At 39.1% G+C, this 25,000-nt stretch overlaps 1 protein-coding gene across 4 annotated transcripts in view; it reads right to left on the reverse strand.

Annotated features, from left to right (window-relative positions):
- Positions 1-25,000, reverse strand: part of LOC128692720 (protein SCAI) — a 154,944-nt gene that overhangs the window by 43,289 nt on the left and 86,655 nt on the right. For 3 of the 4 annotated variants that reach the window (XM_070090028.1, XM_070090024.1, XM_070090027.1), the window contains exons 8-9: positions 22,428-22,617; positions 430-675 (exon numbers count right to left, since the gene is read on the reverse strand). In XM_070090028.1, the coding sequence (XP_069946129.1) occupies positions 430-675; positions 22,428-22,617 (436 nt within the window). The remainder of the gene's footprint in view (positions 1-429; positions 676-22,427; positions 22,618-25,000) is intronic. The other variant, XM_070090025.1, reaches the window with a different exon arrangement.

Consider the following 25,000-nt stretch of genomic DNA (forward strand, 5'->3'; position numbering starts at 1 on the left):
ACTGCAGTAACCCCTCACTTTAACAGGCATTGGGAATACAGGACAAACTCTACTGGGTTAACAGATTCAAAGCAATGGGCTAAATCTTCCAGTTACAGAATTTTCAGTTATTTTTGTTGTTACTACATCATCTCTACCCATTACAACTATCTTCTTCCCTATTAGTCTGCTATGTCAGGGTTTACTGTAAGAGAATAATTATAATTATTATCTTATACTAGTCAGGAAGAGTTGTAAATTGTATGGTGATAGACAAACTGTGGAACAGGACACTTGTGTACAGATCAGAACACTTACTAAAGGAAATGTATTGTTACAAGTGGCAAAACATTTCCCTTAATAAATGTAGTGAACTGCACACTAGTGTCCTTTTCCACACACTAGTCAGGAAGCAGCTCAAAAATCAATGTAGAGATGCATCGTGCTCACCATGGAACTGTGGCGGAATGTCCTGTGCAGACATAAGTACAACTAGAGGCTGGCCAAAATAGTGAGGCATGTTTGCAAATACTGGCGAGTTATCCGAGTCGACCACAATGAAGAGAGGCTTGCGAGTAAAGGCATAGAGATCGCCAGGGTAGAAGCAATGCATATCCTTGAGTTGCAGCGCACGTTTGTTAGTGTGCTCGGGATCTCTCTTACTATTCGTTACCACGCCTCCATAATCGTAGCCAGCTGCAGCATTTAGCAGATGTTAGTAATGGAAGAGTTAAACAAGCAAGGAAAATACATACCCATTATTAACAACACCCAAAAACATTACTACTATACAGTACAGTATATACCTTGTAGTGACAATTAAAAGTAGCAGTATTATTTACTAAAGATGTTGAGGAAAAAGAAGCAATGGAGATACAAATACAATTAACTGAAGCAGAAAAAGAATGTAGCAGCATAATGGTGATACTAATAGTACATGATCAATCAATTGAACTCTAAGTTAAACCCCCAAAATATATTGGCTTTCTAATTCATGGAACTCAACTATCCAACATTTATACGGACAGGCAATATACAAATACGATCAACCTTCAGCAGTGCCCTTTTTGTGGGGACTTGGTCTACAACCTCTAAATTAAAAAATAACTAAGATTTTTTTATGCTCACTGATTTCCTTTACTCAAATCTCTTCTTTATGCTCTTCTTTCTCATATCAATATTAATCAGATTAGCACAGTATTTAAAGATGAGTACTCTCTGAAACATTTTTGCATTATTCATAAATCCTAAGTTTTTAGAACCTCTAGCAATATATATAATTGTTACCAAATTCATGGGGAAGCTCTAAACCCAAAGGGTTCATGCAGTGCCTGGGGAATGGGATGAAATTAGGATTGGTCTAAGGAAAGGGAGGGCACCTCCAAATCCTTGAATTAAAGAGTCCCTCACCAGTATCAATGTACCTCCCTTGAAGGGTCCAGCAACATAGCTCCCAGAGCCTGGGCAGGATACAGGGTCATCTTGTTAAAAGCATCATGGGGTAGGGTTTCCCCCCCCCCCCTCTATTGTGATGGAACACATCACTGGGAGTATTTTCATATACAGGAAGGCCCCACTTATACGGCGGGTTAGGTTCCAGGCTACCGCCGTAAAGCGGAAATCGCCGTAAAGTGGAACACCCTTTTTTTCCACTTATAAATGCATACAAACACTAGATAACAAGTTTACACTAACATATATTAAGTTAGCAATAGAACCAGGCATCAAAAAACAATAAAAAGGTACAATACACACATAGTGCACTCATTACTTACCTTAAAATATTTATAGTCTTAATCTAGGGTGAGACAAGTAGTATTTATTGTAAGAAATCAAGTGTGGTATGTATTGTAATAGCCTCACCAGGCCACCCCACCCACACATACTATTCTATGATATTTAAGCATCCCAGAGCGATAAAATGTATATACAGTTCACTCATTACTTACCTTAAAATATTTGTAGTCTTAATGTAGGGTCAGGAGTAAGTAAATGAGATAAAACGAATAAATGAGAGAGAGAAAGAATGAATACATGAGAGGGGGCAGGCGCAGTTATGTAAACAAACCAGGGGAAGGTAAGTTTTGTAAACAAACGAAGTGTACACGTCTGGTTTGTGTACAAGTTACATTGTGTACAGGTTGTCTCTACATTGATACGGTAGAATTAATAAAGAAGAACACTCCCATTCTCATGTAACATCATTTTGAGAAGAAATGAAGCTCTGAGTGAAGGCAATGGAAATAAGTCACACTGACTTTTTTGGGTTATCCTAGGTTCTCTACACGTATGTTGTTATGTATGATAATCTATGTAACTGTATTTGTGTATACCTGAATAAACTTACTTACATACATACGAAAGGAATAATTTTCTACAGTTACCCCCAGTAACACATTTACTCTTATGTTAGATTAGAGAAAATGTTATTCTTGGCGTCACTTGTACAAGTTATGTGGCTCCCACATCTTATATTTATGTTTATTTATTCTATTGTGGGGTGTATTTATCATCTTTTTATGTTATGTATCGTGTTTATTATATAATTTTGAAAAAAATATCATGGATGGATTAATGAAAATGTGTATATTACCGTAATATACGACATTTAATGAGACTCGGTATTGTTATTTATTATACATTGTAATAAAGTTGGTAGAATTACCGACAATATGTAAAGTAAAAGGACACAAGTGCAACTAATGTGACATTTATTGTGGCAACATTTCGCTCTCCAGGATCTTTATCAAGCCATTACAAACAATACATGGACACAGAGGGTATATAAAGGCTCAGAGTGAGGTGTAATACTAGTGAGGTACCATTTCGATGTTCACTAGTGGTAGTAGTAGTGGTAGTGACAAAAGTAATACAATATGGTAGAGCAATTAATTCGTACATGAGTAAAAGGATATAAAAGCTATTACTTGGGTAACATAAAAATAGGTTGGACAAATATAGACTGGAATGAGGCAGCTTGTTTCAGTGTTCACTCTCTGTGCTTTGTGTAGTATAACAGGAGAGACTATGTGATGGCAGGGTTTACTGTTTTCAGGAGGATTCTTGCTAAGACTTCAGAGATGGTGAAGCTGCCGTTGTTTTGTTTAATTGTATTCGAAACAGCGATCAGTGCTGATTCGAGGCACTTGCGTCTGCGGAAATTAGTTTCTTTGATCACTAATTGGGCGTCTCTGAATTTCATGAGATGACTGGTGGAATTTCGGTGTTGTACACAGGCGTTGTTCAAGTTACCGTTCCTACATGCGTAAATGTGTTCATTGAGGCGGGTGTCGAGGTTTCTGGCTGTTTCACCTACGTAAATCTTGTCACAGCCTCCACATGGTATAGTGTAAACTCCTGCATTGACTGGTTCGTGGTGCTTGGATTTTGTCCTGGTTATATCCTTTATTGAAGTGCTAGAAGCGATGGAGACTCTGGTGTTAGCTTGTGAAAGTACTTTTGAGACGTTCAGTGCAACCTGACTGTTGGGAAGAATTATAACTTAGCTGGGAGTGGTGTTGATGCGTGGAGAACTTATGATCTGAAGAGCTCTTTTCTTGCAGTCTTTGATGAAAAAAGAAGGAAAATGTAACTCTGTGAATGTTTGGTGAATGTATGTACACTCCTCGTCAAGAAACTCAGGACTACAAATTCGGTATGCTCTTAGGAAAAACCCGATGATGATGCCTCTTTTGGTCTTGGTATCTTGACTGGAATAGAAGTGTGTGAGATCATTTTTATTGGTGGGTTTCCGATAAACTTGAAATCTTAGGTTGTTGTCTACTTTGTGAATGAGGACGTCGAGGAAAGGTAGCTTGCCATTGGACTCTTCTTCTAGTGTAAACTGGATCGCCGGTTCAACTGCGTTGAGCCTTGCCTGAAGATCCCGTACATCAAAACGTTTTGGAGTTATTACGAGGACATCGTCCACGTAATGTAACCAAGTGACGCTTGAAGGGATGATGTTGGCGAAGTGTTCGGACTCTAGGTGTTCCATGTATAAGTTGGCTAGGACAGCACTTATGGGGGACCCCATTCCCATGCCGTAGGTTTGTTTGTAGAGCTTGTTATTGAAAGAAAAACAGTTGAAATTAACACAGAGTTCAATTAAGTCAACAAAATCTCCGGAATGTGCCGAAGAACTTTCTAACATCGCTAAGAAAACCTTTGAAACTGCAAGGAATATGAGGGCCAATCTTCAGATTGACCAACACACTGCTGAGCATATTCTCAGCACAGTCACCACATCTAACCTCCAACAGAAGATCAAACTCAATCGCAAACTTCAGTACGTCTGCTCTAACAGTCGATGGAAGGAAATGGGACGTGAATCCCTGATAAACAACTTATTGTCACGCACCTTAACCGACTACGAAAAACAAGCACTGAGTCTGGGACTCAAATTTACCACCAACATACGCAAACCTAACTATCAACTCAATCTAGTTACCAGGAACCATAGACACAGTGACAGCAACTTCCAGAAGGGTAATATACAGGGCCTTCTCACTGCAGCTTTATGTGAACCTCCTTCTTCTAATCTTCCTAGACGATACATCACTGCCCTTAAGAACCTCGCCAACGACCCCAACATTATCGTCACCACCGCCGACAAAGGAGGTGGAGTCGTCATCCTCAACACCAGTGACTACAACACTAAAATGATGAACCTTTTGAATGATCAATCTACATACGAACCCATCAGCACTAAACAGTTGGAGACGCTCACCAAAGATTTTCTATACAAAACCAGACAAATACTCAAACGCACTAGAGAAGGGAAGAAACTTCTGTACTTGTTACCAAGCAACCCTAAACCAGCACACATGTATGGTTTACCCAAGACCCATAAACACAATATTCCACTCAGACCAATCACGTCAGGAATAGGCAGTGCTCCACACAAACTAGCCGGAGTTCTTGCCAAACATCTTTCCTGCCTTCTGGGGACCATCAGCCCCGCTCATCTTAAACACTCAGGTGACCTTCTCAACCGCATCCGTAACCTCTCCATCCGTAACAAGAAACTAAGCAGTATGAATGTGACTTCCCTCTTCACAAAAGTACCTACCAAAAAAAGCCATCGAGGTTCTACGACGTAAAGTCAATCAGGACCTTAATCTTCCTCTACCTCCCGGAGATTTTGTTGACTTAATTGAACTCTGTGTTAATTTCAACTGTTTTTCTTTCAATAACAAGCTCTACAAACAAACCTACGGCATGGGAATGGGGTCCCCCATAAGTGCTGTCCTAGCCAACTTATACATGGAACACCTAGAGTCCGAACACTTCGCCAACATCATCCCTTCAAGCGTCACTTGGTTACATTACGTGGACGATGTCCTCGTAATAACTCCAAAACGTTTTGATGTACGGGATCTTCAGGCAAGGCTCAACGCAGTTGAACCGGCGATCCAGTTTACACTAGAAGAAGAGTCCAATGGCAAGCTACCTTTCCTCGACGTCCTCATTCACAAAGTAGACAACAACCTAAGATTTCAAGTTTATCGGAAACCCACCAATAAAAATGATCTCACACACTTCTATTCCAGTCAAGATACCAAGACCAAAAGAGGCATCATCATCGGGTTTTTCCTAAGAGCATACCGAATTTGTAGTCCTGAGTTTCTTGACGAGGAGTGTACATACATTCACCAAACATTCACAGAGTTACATTTTCCTTCTTTTTTCATCAAAGACTGCAAGAAAAGAGCTCTTCAGATCATAAGTTCTCCACGCATCAACACCACTCCCAGCAAAGTTATAATTCTTCCCAACAGTCAGGTTGCACTGAACGTCTCAAAAGTACTTTCACAAGCTAACACCAGAGTCTCCATCGCTTCTAGCACTTCAATAAAGGATATAACCAGGACAAAATCCAAGCACCACGAACCAGTCAATGCAGGAGTTTACACTATACCATGTGGAGGCTGTGACAAGATTTACGCAGGTGAAACAGCCAGAAACCTCGACACCCGCCTCAATGAACACATTTACGCATGTAGGAACGGTAACTTGAACAACGCCTGTGTACAACACCGAAATTCCACCAGTCATCTCATGAAATTCAGAGACGCCCAATTAGTGATCAAAGAAACTAATTTCCGCAGACGCAAGTGCCTCGAATCAGCACTGATCGCTGTTTCGAATACAATTAAACAAAACAACGGCAGCTTCACCATCTCCGAAGTCTTAGCAAGAATCCTCCTGAAAACAGTAAACCCTGCCATCACATAGTCTCTCCTGTTATACTACACAAAGCACAGAGAGTGAACACTGAAACAAGCTGCCTCATTCCAGTCTATATTTGTCCAACCTATTTTTATGTTACCCAAGTAATAGCTTTTATATCCTTTTACTCATGTACGAATTAACTGCTCTACCATATTGTATTACTTTTGTCACTACTACTACCACTAGTGAACATCGAAATGGTACCTCACTAGTATTACACCTCACTCTGAGCCTTTATATACCCTCTGTGTCCATGTATTGTTTGTAATGGCTTGATAAAGCTCCTGGAGAGTGAAACGTTGCCACAATAAATGTCACATTAGTTGCACTTGTGTCCTTTTACTTTACATACTATTATACAATGGAACCTCGGTTTTTGTATGCCTTAGCTTGTATGTAAAACTATAGTTATTCTCTATAAAATGTATTTTTTGGTAATATTTTTGGGTGTCTGGAATGGATTAATTAGATTTACATTATTTCTTATGAGAAATATTAACAAAAAATACATTTTATGGAGAATAACTACAGTTTTACATACAAACTAGGGCATACGAAAACCGAGGTTCCACTGTACTTGGTCCAACAACAGAGAAAAAATATTAATATACTATAAAATAATAAATAGGTAGTAGGTTGGTAAACAGCAACCACCCAGGGAGGTACTACCGTCCTGCCAAGTGAGTGTACAACGAAAGCCTGTAATTGTTTTACATGAAGGTAGGATTGCTGGTGTCTTTTGTCTGTCTCATAAACATGCAAGATTTCAGGTATGTCTTGCTACTTCTACTTGCATTTAGGTCACACTACACATACATGTACAAGCATATATATATACACACACACCCCTCTGGGTTTTCTTCTATTTTCTTTCTAGTTCTTGTTCTTGTTTATTTCCTCTTACCTCCATGGGGAAGTGGAACAGAATTCTTCCTCCGTAAGCCATGCGTGTTGTAAGAGGCGACTAAAATGCCGGGAGCAAGGGGCTAGTAACCCCTTCTCCTGTATATATTACTAAATTTAAAAAGAGAAACTTTAGTTTTTTCTTTTGGGCCACCCCGCCTCGGTGGGATACGGCTGGTATGTTGAAAGAAAGAAGAAAATAATAAATCTGAACATCTCTCTCAAACAACTGAAACATAGCAGACCATCAGTTAACACATGATCAATCAACACATTTCTGCTTAACAGGATTAAAAATTTTGTGACGTAACTTCAAGCAGTATGCCGTAATCTTCAACAAATATACCATAAATTTAGGGAAAAATTTGGCATGCTAGGCAAGCTAGCCCATGGATGCACTCACTGTTTTTATGGAGGAGGCCTACTCTCACTCTTGATGTAAACAAACTTCCTGTACCACCAGTTCATGTATATGCATTTTCTAAGTCGCTCTTGTGTTACGTCAATCTTCAAACCATTTCGTCTTTGGATAGTAACCATAGTATCGAAGAGGAATAAGAGTGATACTGGAGGTGCCAAAAAAAAGGCATTTTGAAAAAAATTAGTTTAAAGATAAGCTTAAATGGGGCATATGTGATGGAGATGCTCTGAGCCTTTGATCTCAATGAAGAAACACTTCTTGCAATTAAAAACAATGAAGAGATAAGCACTTGTGCAATGAGTAACCTACACCTCTTGCCAACACCCAAGCATTCACTTCTCTTACAGTCCCATCTATAAATATATTGAACAACCATGGTGACATCACACATCCTTGTCTAAGGCCTACTTTTACTGGGAAATAACCTCCCTCTCTCCTACATACTCTAATGTGAGCCTAACTATCCTCATAAAAACTCTTCACTGCTTTCAATAACGTACCTCCTATTCCATACATTTGCAACATCTGCCACACTGCTCCCCTATCCACCTTGTCATATGCCTTTTCCAAATCCATAAATGCCACAAAAACCTCTTTACCCTTATCTAAATACTCTTCACCTATATGTTTCACTGGAAACACTTGGTCTACACACCCCCTACCTTTCCTAAAGCCTCCTTGTTCATCTGCTATCCTACTCTCTGTCTTAGTCTTAATTCCTTCAATAACAATCCTACTATACACTTTACCATGTATACTCAACATTTTTTTTTCAACAATTCGGCCGTCTCCCACCTTGACAGGATGACCCAAAAAGAAAGAAAATTCCCAAAATGAAAAATACTTTCATCATTCAACACTTTCACCTCACTCATACATAATCACTGTTTTTGCAGAGATGCCCAGCTACAACAGTTTAGAAGCATATATAAAGATAAAATATAAAAAGTGACCCGAAATAATGTAATAAACTCCCTACAGAATATAATATCGGGGCCCCAATTATATATACACGTATACCGTCCTGTTACACATCGCTCCAAACTGCCAATATCCCAAACCCCTCCTTTAAAATGCAGGCATTGTACTTCCCATTTCCAGAACTCAACTCTGGATATATAAAAATAACCAGTTTTCCTGAATCCCTTCACCAAACATTACCCTTCTCACACTCCAACAGCTCGTCAGGTCTCAAAAACCATTCGTCTCCATTCACTTCCATCCAACACGCTCATGCATGCTTGCTGGAAGTCCAAGCCCCTAGCCCATGAAACCTCCTTTACCCCCTCCTTCCAACCATTTTGAGGACAACCCCTACCCCACCTTCCTTCCCTTACAGATTTATATGCTCTCCATGTCATTCTACTTTGATCCAGTCTCTCTAAATGACCAAACCACCTCAAGAACCCCTCTTCAGCACTCTGACTTATATTTTAACTCCACTGCCTCCAACCGCCTCCTCGCTGCAGCATTTACAACCCAAGCTTCACACCCATATAACAGTTGGTACCACTATACTTTCATACATTCCCTTCTTTGCCTCCACTGATAAAGTTTTTTGTCTCCACATATACCTCAATGCACCACTTGCCTTTTTTCCCTAATCAATTCTATGGTTAACCTCATCCTTCATAAACCCATCTGCTGACACAACTCCCAAATATCTGAAAACATTCACTTCTTCCATACTCCTTGTCTCTAATGTGATATCCAATTTTTCTTTATCTAAATCATTTGATACCCTCATCACCTTACTCTTATCTATGTTCCCTTTCAACTTTCTACCTTTACACACCCTCCCAAACTCATCCACTAACCTTTGCAACTTTTCTTTAGAATCACGAGAATCACCCATAAGCACAGTATCATCAGCAAAAACTACCTGTCAACTCCCATTTTGCATTTCATTCCCTATAACTTAATCCCACCTCTCTCCCCAACACCCTAGCATTTACTTCTTTTACAACCCCATCTACAAATATATTAAACAACCATGGTGACATTACACATTGATGTCTAAGACCTGCTTTTACCGGGAAGTAATCTCCCTCTCTCCTACACATGCTAACCTGAGCCTCACTATCCTCATAAAAACTCTTTACAGCATTTAGTAACTTACTACCCATTCCATATACTTGCAACATCTGCCACACTGCTCCCCTATCCACTATCATATGCCTTTACTAAATCCATAAATGCAACGAAAACTTCCCTACCTTTATCTAAATTTTTTTTTTATTATCACACTGGCCGATTCCCACCAAGGCAGGGTGGCCCGAAAAAGAAAAACTTTCACCATCATTCACTCCATCACTGTCTTGCCAGAAGGGTGCTTTACACTACAGTTTTTAAACTGCAACATTAACACCCCTCCTTCAGAGTGCAGGCACTGTACTTCCCATCTCCAGGACTCAAGTCCGGCCTGCCGGTTTCCTTGAACCCCTTCATAAATGTTACTTTGTTCACACTCCAACAGCACGTCAAGTATTAAAAACCATTTGTCTCCATTCACTCCTATCAAACATGCTCATGCATACCTGCTGGAAGTCCAAGCCCCTCGCACACAAAACCTCCTTTACCCCCTCTCTCAAACCTTTCCTAGGCCGACCCCTACCCCGCCTTCCTTCCACTACAGACTGATACACTCTTGAAGTCATTCTGTTTCGCTCCATTCTCTCTACATGTCCGAACCACCTCAACAACCCTTCCTCAGCCCTCTGGACAACAGTTTTGGTAATCCCGCACCTCCTCCTAACTTCCAAACTACAAATTCTCTGCATTATATTCACACCACACATTGCCCTCAGACATGACATCTCCACTGCCTCCAGCCTTCTCCTCGCTGCAACATTCATCACCCATGCTTCACACCCATAAAAGAGCGTTGGTAAAACTATACTCTCATACATTCCCCTCTTTGCCTCCAAGGACAAAGTTCTTTGTCTCCACAGACTCCTAAGTGCACCACTCACTCTTTTTCCCTCATCAATTCTATGATTCACCTCATCTTTCATAGACCCATCCGCTGACACGTCCACTCCCAAATATCTGAATACATTCACCTCCTCCATACTCTCTCCCTCCAATCTGATATTCAATCTTTCATCACCTAATCTTTTTGTTATCCTCATAACCTTACTCTTTCCTGTATTCACCTTTAATTTTCTTCTTTTGCACACCCTACCAAATTCATCCACCAATCTCTGCAACTTCTCTTCAGAATCTCCCAAGAGCACAGTGTCATCAGCAAAGAGCAGCTGTGACAACTCCCACTTTGTGTGTGATTCTTTATCTTTTAACTCCACGCCTCTTGTCAAGACCCTCGCATTTACTTCTCTTACAACCCCATCTATAAATATATTAAACAACCACGGTGACATCACACATCCTTGTCTAAGGCCCACTTTTACTGGGAAATAACACTACAGTTCCCTCTTTCCTACATACCTCCAAGCCCCTAACCCTTCCTAGGCCGACCCCTACCCCGCCTTCCTTCCACTGAGCCTCCACCTCAACAACCCTTCCTCACTATCCTCGTTTGTCTCCACAGACTCCTAAAAACTCACGTTCACTGCTTTCCACCAATCTCTGCAACTTCTCTTCAGTATCTTTTAACTCCACGCCTCTTGCCACCTACTCTCCTACACTATCCTCGTATACTTGCACTTGTCATACAATAAATGCCACAAAGACCTCTTTAGCAAATCTGCTGCTATCACATCTTAATTCTTTCAATTATAACTGCCCCCCAAAGGAACTATCCACCCTGTCATAACATTTCTATCTTTATCCCATCAATCCCGGCTGCCTTACCCCCTTTCATTTTACCTACTGCCTCACGCCTTTTCCAAATCCATAAATGCCACAAAGACCTCTTTAGCCTTATCTAAATACTGTTCACTTATATGTTTCACTGTAAACACCTGGTCCACACACCCCCTACCTTTCCTAAAGCCTCCTTGTTCATCTGCTATCCTATTCTCCGTCTTACTCTTAATTCTTTCAATAATAACTCTACCTAAATAATAACTATCTAAATACTGTTCACATATATGCTTCAATGTAAACTCTTGATCTACACATCCCCTACCCACTCTAAAGCCTCCTTGCTCATCCGCAATCCTACTCTCTGTCTTACCTCTAATTCTTTCAATAATAACCCTACCGTACGCTTTTCCTGGTATACTCAGTAAATTTATTCCCCTATAATTTTTACAATCTCTTTTGTCACCCTTCCCTTTATATAAAGGAACTATACATGCTCTCTGCCAATCCCTAGGTACCTTCCTCTCTTTCATACATTTGTTAAACAAAAATACCAACCACTCCAACACTATATCCCCCCCCCCCTCTACTTTTAACATTTCTGTCATGATCCAGTCAGTTCCTGCTGCTTTACCCTCTTTCATTCTATGTAATGCCTCATGCACCTTCCCTATACTTCTCACATCCTGCTCTTGGTCACTTCTAAAAGATGTTATACTTCCCTGGCCAGTGCACGAAATGACCGCCCCCTCTGTCGACATTTAGAAGTTCCTCAAAATATTCCTGCCATCTATCCAATACCTCCAGCTCCCCATCTACTAACTCCCCTACTCTGTTTTTAACTGACAAATCAATTTGTTCCCTAGGCTTTCTTAACTTGTTCATCTCACTCCAAACTTTTTTCTTATTTTCGTTAAAATTTCTTGACAGTGCCTCTCCCACTCTATCATCTGATCTCCTTTTGCACACTCTCACCACTCTTTTCACCTTTCTTCTACTCTCCATATACTCTGCTCTTCTTATAACACTTCTGCTTTGTAATAACCTCTCATAAGCTACCTTCTTCTCTTTTATCACATCCTTTACTTCAATGACTCCACCAATCACTACTCTTTCCTCCTGCACCCACCCTCCTATAGCCACAAACTTCTGCCCCATATTCTAATACTGCATTTTTAAAACCATTCCAACCCTCTTCAACTCCCCTACTACTCATACTTGCACTATTCCACCTTTCTGCCAATAGTTGCTTATATATCACCCTAACTTCCTCCTCCCTTAGTTTATACACTTTCACCTCTCTCTTACTTGTTGTTTCCATTTTCCTTTCGTCCCATCTACCTCTTACTCTAACTGTAGCTACAATTAAAGAATTATCCGATATATCAGTTGCCCCTCTATAAACATGTACATCCTGAAGCCTACCCATCAACCTTTTATCCACCAATACATAATCTAACAAACTACTTTCATTACATGCTATATCATACCTTGTATATTTATTTATTTTTTTTTTCATAAAATATGTATTACTTATTACCAAACCTCTTTCTACACATAGCTCAATTAAATGCTCCCCATTTTCATTTACTCCTGGCACCCCAAATTTACCTACTACTCCCTCCACAACATTTTTACCCACTTTAACATTGAAATCCCCAACCACAAGTACTCTCACACTTGGTTCAAAATTCCCCACGCACTCACTCAACATTTCCCAAAATCTCTATCTCCTCTACACTTCTCTCTTCTCCAGGTGCATAAATGCTTACTATAACCCACTTTTCACATCCAAACCTCATTTTACTCCACATAATCCTTGAATTAATACATTTATATTCCCTCTTTTCTTGCCATAACTTGTCCTTCAACATTATTGCTACTCCTCGTTTAGCTCTGACTATTCGAAACCCCTGACCTAATCCCATTTATTTCTCCCCACTGAAACTCTCCCACCCCCTTCAGCTTTGTTTCACTTAAAGCCAGGACATCCAGCTTCTCATTCATAACATCCACAATCATCTTTTTTTTTTATCATTCACACAACATCCACACATTCAAACATCCCACTTTGATGATTTTCTTCTTTTTCTTTTTAGTAGGCTATACAGGAGATGGGGTTACTAGCCAACTGTTCCCGGTATTTTAGTTGACTTTTACAACAAGTATGGCTTACGGAGTAAAGATTCTTATTCCATTTCCCCATGGATATAAAAGGAAAAGCAATAAGAACAAAAACTATTAAGATAAAATCAAAGAAAACTCAGATGAATGTGTATATATAAATGTGTACATGTATGTGCAGTGTGACCTAAGTGTAAGTAGCAGTAACAAAACGTAACTGAAATCTTGCATGTTTATGAGACAGACAAAAGACACCAGCAATCCTACCATCATCAGGCTTCTGTTTTACACTCACTTGGCAGGACAGTAGTACCTCCCTGGGTGGTTGCTGTCTACCAACCTACTACAGACTTATTCCCCTATAACTTTTGCACTCTTTTGTCCCCTTTGCCTTTATACAAAGAAATTATGCATGCTCTCTGCCAATCCCTAGGTACCTTACCCTCTTCCATACATCTTCCATACATTTATTAAACAAAAGCACCAACCACTCCAAAACTACATCCCCACCTGCTTTTAACATTTCTATCTTTATTTAAGAAAGGTGCGCCATTTAATTTCCTCATCTGGGAGAAACCCTATCATACTATAAAACAGCGAGTGATCAGGAAGATCTTGAACATGAGAATTTGTTTAGTTCTGGTTAGATCCACAAGTATAAGCTGCACAACTGGATGCATAATTGGTGGTGAAAATGCATCTGATCACTCTGCTTCTGGAAATTTCCTTGCATAGCTGGTGGAAATTATTTCTGAGCAAGCATCTGTGCAGACTAGACAGGATTACACTGGAAGATATCTTCGTGAATTTATGACTCGCAAAATTATAATGACACGATTGCAAACAAACCATGCCACGGGTGGGGCTTGAACTCAGGGTTAGCAAGTCTTAAAACTCCAGACTGATGCGTTAGTTAACTGGCTCAGTGGCTAACACGTCAGTCTGGAGTTTTATCACTCGCTAACTGCAAGTTCAAGCCCCACCCATGGTATGTTTTTCTTTTCCTGAATTTACATCAGAAAACAAAAGATGAGGGCACCTTTACCTTTGATGAATTTTGAGAGTCTTACTACTCCTGGAGCCTGGCCATGGGCTAGGTTCGTCGGGTGCTAGCCTGGTCAACAAGGCTGTTGCTGCTTGAGGCCCACTGCCCCACGTATCCATCAGAGCCTAGTTGATCTGGCACCTGGTGAAGATACTTGTCCAGTTTTCTCTTGAAGACTTCTACATTTGTTCCAGCAGTGTTTCTAATATCTTCTAATAAGATGTTGAATAATCTGGGGCCATGAATGTTCATAGTGTTCCCTTATTGTGCCCACCGCACCCCTACTTTTTACTGGATTTATTTTGCACTTCCTCCCATATCTCCTGCTCCAGTACATTGTTACAGCAGCGTGCAAATTTGGGACCAGGACCTCAAGTACTTTCCAGGTACAGAGGTACCACAAGTTTCGAACAGCCAACTCGAACAATTATGCAAGTGTATTTTTGTAAGTGCTTTTGTATTTTTTAGGCGTCTGAAACGGACTATTCTTATTTACATTATTTCTTATGGGAAAAAATTTGTTCAGTATCAGCACTTGAACAGCCTTCTGGAACGAATTAAGTTCGTAAGTCAAGGTGTCACTGTATACATATTATCACGTCTCTCTCTCTCCTCTCCAGTGAGTACATATTCAAGACTTTAAGGCATTCCCAATAATTTAATTGCTTTACTGGCTCTATGTGTGCCATAAATGATCTCTGTATTTGTTCAAGCTCTGATATTTCTCCTGCTTTAAATGGGGCCGCCAACACTGAGCAATGAGGAACCACTAGAAATTTGAAATGCTACCTTTGGCATTATTTCCCTTGTTTTGAAGATTCTCAATGCCCACCCTGTCATTCTGCTGGCTGTTGTCACCTTTGTCTTAAGACAACAAAGGACTGTTTCAGCTTGCTACTGTGTGGTAATGCATCAGGCAACTTTAAATGCAAGTCCTTGTTTCTTTATTGCCCCAGAATCCTAATACTTTTATAAGGTAGAGAAAAAAGCACTTTGCCTGATATTTGGAGGTCTAACCAGACAGCATGGACGAGTGAGGCCCTGTTTACTGATTTGCTAAGCATTATTTTATTCCTACAGTCAGGTTTTACCTGCACAGAAAGAACCTTGCATTTAAGATTCTCCTCACTCTTGATAATTACCACAGTCATCCTGCATGTTTGCAGGATATGGGCCCACATGTGAAGATTGTCTTTTTACAACCAAATATGACATCTTTGGTTCAGCCACTTGTATGAGGAGTTATTAGGACATTTAAGTACAATTACACATGCAGAGTGGTGCAGAGACTCCTCAATGAATAAGCTACACTAATAACTGGAAGCTAGGGAAATTATGGCCTAGTGGTGAATAATTTCATATGTTGTCTCTCATAAGACTCGCACATCCAGGAAATTGTCAATCTGGCAAGGAGAGTGCCAGATGAAGGCTTCAAAAATATGCATCCAGAAATATATGCATAAACACTTAGATGAAAAAGAAAGAACTACAGAGGAAATATGTTGGGGGAGCTCAGTTTCCAAGATGAAGAGACGCAAATAACCAAAGTGGATGAGGAACAACAACCTGGGGCTAAACAGTCAACACTGCAAGAGTATGTGAGCAGTTCCATGCTATTGGTAAAAATGCAGACTTTTTCATTTAAGAGTACCCTGATGCATCAAGAAGTATTGTTATGAAGTGGGGTCAGGAGCAGCTGAGGATGCTGTATCATTAACTGTATAAAGTATTACCGGGCATAAATAGCCCAAAGATAGATCACAGAATACCCAAGTACTCTGGTACAACAACAAGTCTAATATGGGTAAAGATACTGAAGTACAGTTCGAGACTTCTATTAAGTGAAACTTTTCACTAAGTTGCTTTTCTGTCCTAATACAGAGACCACTAAGAAACTAGTATAATTGTGGAGATAGGTGGCAAGCTGTGAGGTGGATAGTGGTGGTGGTGGCAGCAGCCAGCAGCAACACATCTGTGGTGAGATGGGTAGGGTTTGAGAAGGATCTGTTAGCATGAGCCAGTAGGCCTGCTCCTGTGCTCCTTTATACAGAGTCCATTATTAGGTACAGGTCGGCCATCACTAATCCGGCAATCAGTAATCCAGTTCCATCAGTAATCCGGCACAAATTTCGGCTAGCATAATTTCAAATTTCGGGGTCACCACACCAACCTGCTGCTGTTTGATGGTGCTACTTGCTGCACAAGTCATTCCAATTTCTTTTTTTCCATTTATTGTTATAACTTGCTCATTTTTAGCCCAACGAATAAAAGAAACATTTCTTTTTGTGTTAAGTACATACACCGTACATTCTCCATAAAAGTTAAGGTGGCTTTGAAGCCACTTTGTCACCATGAGCTCAGCTCACTCAGATATGCTGTAACTAGTACATTTGGGCCTACATATGAGAGAATAGGTCTGTGTGGCAAGTGTGCACTACAAAAAAAAAAAAATCCTGCAGCATGCAGTGCATGAGAAAAAGAGACAATGTTTTTGGTGTAAAACTGACTTTGTGGTGTATTTTAGTATGGTTTTTATGGCTGTACTCTTTTATTTTTGTCTCAATTGATAGAATGGAAGATATACAGTAGACCGTTATATTACATGGATTTATTTGCCACATTTTTGTTACTGCACTATTGAAAAAAATGCAGCACAATTTTATGCAACACTTTCTACAATTAACATAACACGGCTCCGTTTGCGGGTGGGGAAAAAATTTCCCCAGCTCAAGCTGCCGCCTTGTTGTGGGTCAGACCAATGTGTCAGCGGGGAAGACCTACCGCCATCCCCTGCCACCCCCATCCCAGCATTCATTCATGTTTGTCCAGTTCCACTTAGTCTTTGGAGCTAGTTGTGTTTGTGAATTGTGTTCTGATTTTTAATTGCCATATCTTGTATATGGCAAGCAATCATAGCACTTAGTATTCATACAAGTGTTGCTGAAAGTGGCAAGAGAAGGTATAAGCGTTTAAGTCTTGGAGTTACAAAGAAAATATAGAGATAGTATTAGACAAGAGAGCCTATGGCAATGATGAACTGTCAGTTTATACAATTAAAAGGAATGAGGAAAATACAAGTTTGTGTGATGAATGACTGACTGACTTTACTTACTTTACTGACTGACTGACTGGACTTACTGATTTACTTGACTCACTGACTGACAAACTTGTTTACTGAAGAGGACCCTGACAAATCTAGAAGCAGTGCTCTGAAATGGTGTCTACAGCAGCCGATGCCTTACAGTCAGCTGTATAATGAACTGCAGGGTAAAATAGCCCAGAAATTCATTACAGGATTTATGCACACTCCTGTACAACCATCGACTTCAGTACCATAACCTCTACCATCCACCTCAGCCCAGTAGGGCCACAGCATAACTATCCACTTTCAATACAATCATCGACAAACACCAGCACCCACAGTTTACAAAATGCTATTATTTCTGTTGCATTTGTAGTCTTAAGAAGTAAAAACAACATAATACATCACAACAATTACAAATTCTGTTTTATTTTTGTAAGATCTGGAGGTCAAAAAAAAAAAGTTGTTCGGCTTTTTTGGGGGCTCCCAGGAACATAACCCTATTTTTCCCCACAACTTCTTCAGTTTATCTAACACAATTTACCTAACAAGGCATTTTCAGGAACATAACTACCGTGTAATATAACGGTGTACTGTATTACAGAAATAGATATGATTTTCATTGGTTTCACGATGAAAAGTACCTTGAAATTGAGCTCAAAGTAGCGGAACTGTTCGAGTTTTGCCAATGTTCAAGAGTAAACAAATGATGTCACCGTCCAATGTATGTCCAACTGACCAGTCTAATATGCAGTCACAAATGGGTTGACATCATTTATACATTACAATAATGCAGTAGTCTGCATAACAGTAAATCTTCTATTTTTTGTGTGAATAATAATTCAAAATGGAAAGCAAATGTAATAAAAGAGGGGCCTGGAGACATGACTAATAAACAGAGAAAATGTTATTGTAGTGCCAGAAATATCTGCATTGTTCTAGACCCTATTTTGTAATTGGTATATCTTGAAATTTGTGTGAAACTGGACTAATTACCAATTTCTGACCACTTTATTGGGTAACTGAAATAAGTAAATGGGTGGTTTCTTGTACTCAATCGACAGAATAGAAGAAATACTATGAGTTTGGTAGACGAACAACGGAATGGTCCAAAAATAGGGTGTAAAGTGGGTGAAATCACCAATGCGTATATATCGCCACTGGCTTAAGTGTATTCTAACCTAACCACTCTGTCGTCTGGCACTCACTAATCCGGCACATTACAGGTCCTGATGATGCCGGATTAATGATGATCTACCTGTACCACATTACAGATATCTAACAGGACATTACTTGTTTTGTAATCAACATTTTGTAATCTACATTTTGGACTTCCAAGGAACTGTGCTGTTGACAGCAATTATGGCAGCCTCTATACATTTTCATCTGCACTAATATTTTCAGATGACTAAACTGGCCTCACTGAACTTCATTAAGTGTCCAACATTGTCTGTGTTTGACACAGGCATTTTAGTCATCAACATTGTAGGCGTGTTTGTGCTCGTGGATCCTAATCTTTTGAGATTTAGCCGTTTCCCCTACATATTTTGTCACTACCCACCCCCCACTTGGTATTACGTATACTGTACTCCCATGCTAGTGGTAGAGTCACACTTGTTTTTTGCACCAAGTTTTTAAGGGATGGAAGAATAGCCACCAACTCATCTTTTATCATTCAAAACATTTTGAAAAACACAAGAGCAACTCACTAGGCTCAGGAGTATACACAATACCACATGTGATATGACTAGATAAAAGCAGGGAAAACAGCAAAATCTCCTAAGATCTGCAAACACAAGAATGCCTGCAAGTGTGATGACCATAAAAACCCTTGTGTCCAACACAGACAATGTTGGACACTTAACGAAGTTTTATGAAGCCAGGTTAGTTGTTTAGGAAGATTTACGAAGACTAAAGTGTATACAGGGTGCCCTAATTGCCGTCAGTAAAAATCCCTCAGAGGTCAGGCAGTTACACCATATCCATATTACTCATTCTGCAGACCACTGTTATGTGATACCTACATGTGTACTATATACAGAGTAGCACTGCAGCAGGCCTACTGGCCCATGCTGAGAGGCCCTCTCAAACCCTGTACTACTTCCACCACTACTATTATTAATACCCTCATTACAGCTTCCTACCTGACTCCCATCACTATATATACTATTTTTTTTTTTAGTGTCCCTATATTAAAACTGAAGAAACCTCTTGTGGTGAAATGTTTCCTTTAATAAAAGTCCTGAACTGTACATAAGTGTTTTCCTACATCTTGGTAATATTTAATTCCATCATCTGACAACGCTGCATCGACAGTGCAAAAGCCTCAGCCATACCTGTCGGCACAAGATCTATAGTCATCCACCATGACCCAGTAGTGCCACAGCATTCCTCTCCATGCCTTTCAAGATCATCAGCAAGTCCCAACAACCAGAATGTAAGGTATAAATAATTTTTTTTACAGCTTTTAAGTGCATGTACTGTATTTTAATAACAGTGCCCACAAATTAAATCAAGCTGATTGTAATGAGATCCTGCAAGCTTAGTATAGAAGAAAAGGCTTCTGTATTGTCCCTGGAAAGAAGAGGGCATTAGATCACAATGGACAGTGATTATTTCAAGAATTTCTTAGCGTAAACCTTCAAGAATTAAGAAATAAATTTAAAATAAAAGTGGAATGACCAACATTAGGTTACAAGATAAAGTAGTTTTCAATTCTTTGTTTCATTTCCCCCCTTTATTAACATTTTGTATGCAAAATGATGTAAAATGGCAAAAAATGTTGATCTCTATTGCATCGGCTTTTTCTTCTGCAGACACTACGTACCCTTCATGACATAAAACTACAATTACAGTAAATATTTTTTTTTTTTTTTAAGAATTGAAAGATAAGACAAATTATGCCATTTTTTGGAGGGCCCAAGAACATATCCATATTTTTCCCCAAATATTTTGCAGTTTGATTAACGTGATTTTGAGTAACCAGCCATTTTCTGAACGTGTTAACAGTCAACTGTAAAAAATAGCAACATCTACAAGTTGTCAAAACTTCATTATTTTTAACAAAATAAGAAATTTATACAAGTTTATTTGACTTTTTTTTTTAGAGATGTCAAGAACCTAAATATTTTTTCCCCATATATTTTCACATAACATATAAAAAATTACACACCATCAATTTTAGGAATGCAACCTTCGCATTATGTGAGAATTCACCATAGTTACAATTTACTAGTGACATCACATGGATACTTATAAAAGAGCAATTGGCATTACACTAGAGACTGACCCCATAGAGGTCAGTCTCTGGGGAATGAGAGGTGATCAGGTTTTATCCTAAAAATGGGAGGATACCTGCAATTCCTTGGATGAGGAGCCATTCAGTGGCATCAAAGCACTCTTACCCACTCTCCCTCAAGAAATCACACACCCAGGCTGAGAACAGAGCTGTGTAACAATTAAGGAAGATGGAGGTGACTTGAAGCTGGCTTAGGACTCTTCATGGAAGGAATTGGAAGCTGCCCTTCCCTTACTTAGGTCACACCTAATTGTTCCCTGGCTAATTGACTTTAAAAAAGTTTACCATTTCCCTATAAAAATAATAATAATATATTTTGGTAGAATTACCGACAATATGTAAAGTAAAAGCCGCTACTTTGTCAAGCCCTTATGGCTTTGTCAAGTCGTAACGGCTTTGTCAAGCCGTAGCGGCTTTGTCAAGCCGTAGCGGCTTTGTCAAGCCGTAGCGGCTTTGTCAAGCCGTAACGGCTTTGTCAAGCCGTAACGGCTTGACAAAGCTCCTGGAGAGCGAAACGTTGCCACAATAAAATGTCACATTAGTTGCACTTGTGTCCTTTTACTTTACAATAATAATAATAATAACATTAATAATAATAATAAATTACTAAATGTAAAAAGAAGAAAAACTAAGTTTCTTTTATAGGTCACCCTGCCTCAGTGGGAGACAGCCGTGTTGAAAAAATAATTAAGTAAACAAAAATAAAAAAAATCATAAATTATTATTATTTTAAGAGCAGAAGTGTGTAATACATTAAAGTGACAAGATATCATCTTATTCTACTCAAGTGATTCCAAATTACAAAGTGAATAATCTAAGAAAAGCAATAACATACTGTTTATATAAAAAATATACTTTTTACATAATGTGAATGAATCAGTTATGTAAAATGACAAAGTCTCACAATTTCAATCAGGATCTGAGCCCCAGCCTTCCTGACAAGGATGTGACTATTTGATCATGCCAAGTCACATAAAAACAATGAGGCAATGGCACAGTGTTTACCAACAATTCATTATTTTGGAAAGCATCATAATGACAATTTGCAGCAACACAGCACGATTATATTGAAACTGGCTAACATTGCATTAAGTTCAAAGAAATGCTTGATATAATTATTATATTCAAGGGGAAGTGCTCAATCCATATGGATCACACACTCACACAGCATGTTAATAATGGCAGGAAATACTAGGAAGGGTAAGGAAGCTCCAACTTCTCAAATCAAGAGCTTGTCACCAGTACCCTACCCCATGACTAGACATGAGTTTATGAGACATAGCAGTTTTGTGCCAAGTTAAATAGTCTACATATTCTCTTCTATTGGGTATTCCTTTAGCTTACAAATTATAACAATAAAATGAAAAATAATGACTTGGGATCATAAGCATCAATCAATATAGACAGGAAAAAATAATATTTTACAAAATTTATTTTAGTATAACCTCTTAAAAGTACACATAAGGCTCCATCAATGAAGTTCTTAAATTTAATTTACAGCATATCTGAGTTACTGGTAGTAATACTTAAGCTTTCATACCTAAGAACTGTTTGAACAAACTTATCATTTACTAACGATCCTGAGGGTGTTTTGAGTTGGTGAATGCCCCATCAGCAGAGATGTACAACAACATGGCACCATTGGCAGGCAGCTCCTTGAAGCCTGATGCTAGGAAAACCATCAACTGAGAGAAGGTAGGCTTATAAAGCAGGTACTTGTGTGGGTTCTCTCGCTTCAGAGTCCTGCCACTGGCATCTCCATTCTCCTGAGGAAAGTGACACTCACACAATCTGCCTGCTATAAATATAAAACACCAGAAAGTGAGAAACCTAACTGGAAACTAAAATAAAACAAGAAATAAAGAGGGAGTTGTATATTTCAGCCTCTAACTGAGGGCCTCTTTAACATGGTTAGATAAAGCCCCCTCTTTCTTCTTTCATTCACATCTCCAAATAGGTTTCTCCACTTCCACAGACCACTATAAACGATGGTAGACAATGACCTGAGTCAATGAGTGGTGATTCAAAGACACTCAACTGGGAGAATATTTATTTTAACAGTTTCACTCAGAGTGAAGCTTTATAAAGCTCCCCTGCTTAAAATGACTTTGAATTACCGCTACCAACACTACAAATAACGTAACAGATATATAAGAGCAACTCAGGATAACAGCCACTACTCAGTCAGTTTGGAAGATGGTGGATTCCACCAATGAATTAATTCCACAATTATTGAGAGAAAAATTTATGCAGAAGAAACTAAGCAGATTTACACTAATAAACAATGGGAACATATCCAGATATTGTGTAACAAGTTTGATGGGACAGCTTAACCACACCCTGAAAAGGTCCAGCCAAATCCCCAGGTTATCTAGGTCAGAGACTGTTTCAAGAAAAAAAAAATTAAATTTTCCCACAGCAACAAGTATAAGAGGATACATTTCCCAGGAGCAAGGATATACACGATTAATTTACCGAGGTAACAGAAGACCTACCAGAGGATACAATTTTTATGACTTACATTGGAACCAATGATTTAAAACACAGTAGATCATATATTTTTAACAGGTAGAAAATCTTTACAAACAAAATTAAAGACAATGGAAGGAGATTAGTAGTCAAAGGATTACTGCCAAGGTGTAACCGACTTCTACATGCTTTGCAAAGCCATAGGTTTCCTTATTGTGATGTTAAAAAGTTTTAAAACAGCAGATTTTTTTTTTGGGTAGGGAAGTGCAAGTATTGCACTAATGTTATTAGCCATATTTTAAGTGACTATCATTGGAGACAATTCTAAGGATGTGATAAAAGCCAAGTAATAACAGTCAGGGTCATTTCTAGTCAGATAACTACTAATGTTAGTATGAGCCTCTGGAAGGCTGTTTGCAGGATTAGTTCCCTTTGTAGAGGATGTTATTAAACTTATTCAGTGAGTCAGTAGTTGAGAGGGAGAGTCCATTTTTCAACAGATTATTTTTATGTAAAGTAAAAGGACACAAGTGCAACTAATGTGACATTTTTATTGTGGCAAAGTTTCGCTCTCTAGGAGCTTAGGAGCTTTGTCAAGCCAGGAGAGCGAAACGTTGCCACAATAAAAATGTCACATTAGTTACACTTGCGTCCTTTTACTTTACATATTGTCAGTAATTCTACCAACTTTATTACAGATTATTTTTTATCTTACATCCTATAGTTTTGGAGAGGGTTTTCCAAATTTTTCATATCTCCTTTGGATTCATTAAATGTCAGAATAGTAATTTTGTTCAGAAACTTCTAGTAAGAGTTGCAGAGCTGTTTTATTCATTTCTTTTCATGATCATGTGCTACCAATTGGTCTGGGCATGACTTTTGTGAGCCCTAGGTTCTTTATCTTTTTTCCTTGTAGTTATTTACTTGAATTTCTGTAGGCAGTGTATAATACATAGCAGCACACTTTTGTAATGCTCAATAAGTTTCTACTCCAGAATTTATATTATAGTTACGACTCCTCTCTCTCTTCCAATTGATGTGCTTCATGACAAACTTGTCAAATAAAGTATCATTATGAGTCCTTAAGCTTTTCCTTTAAATGTGGTTTATTTATGAATTGTTCCAGCCACTGTATTGTGACTTTTTTTCTTGATGAGGCCTTTGACTGGGAAATTCCATGAAGAGGCTAACATGTTTATGTTTTCAGCAACAGACTATGCCAGGTTGGCAAAGGAGGCAGGTGTCATAAGTTATGGGCCAATGGTTAGAACCTGTGATTAAATGTAAACAATTATATATAAAACAAGAGATATTTTTCTATGCATATACACTCAGTGGCCACTTTAATAGGTACACTCTTCTAGTACTGGGTAGGGCCTTCCCTATGCCCCCAGAACAGTCTGAATTCTTTGTGGCATGGATTCAACAAGATGCCAGAAATATTCTTTAGATATCCTGGTCCAAGTTGACAAGATAGCATCAAGCAGCTGCTGCAGATTTGTCGGTTGCACATTCATGATGTAAATCTCTAGTTCCACCACATCCCAAAGGTTTAAACCAAATTCTGACCCTACCATCTATATGTCACAGCAGAAATCATGATTCGTCAGGCCAGGAGACTTTTTTCAATCTTCACCTGTCCATGTGTAGTGAGCCTGTGCCCACTGTAGCTTCAGTTTA

Source organism: Cherax quadricarinatus, chromosome 30 (genome assembly GCF_038502225.1).
Source record: "Cherax quadricarinatus isolate ZL_2023a chromosome 30, ASM3850222v1, whole genome shotgun sequence".
Classification (NCBI taxonomy): domain Eukaryota; kingdom Metazoa; phylum Arthropoda; class Malacostraca; order Decapoda; family Parastacidae; genus Cherax; species Cherax quadricarinatus.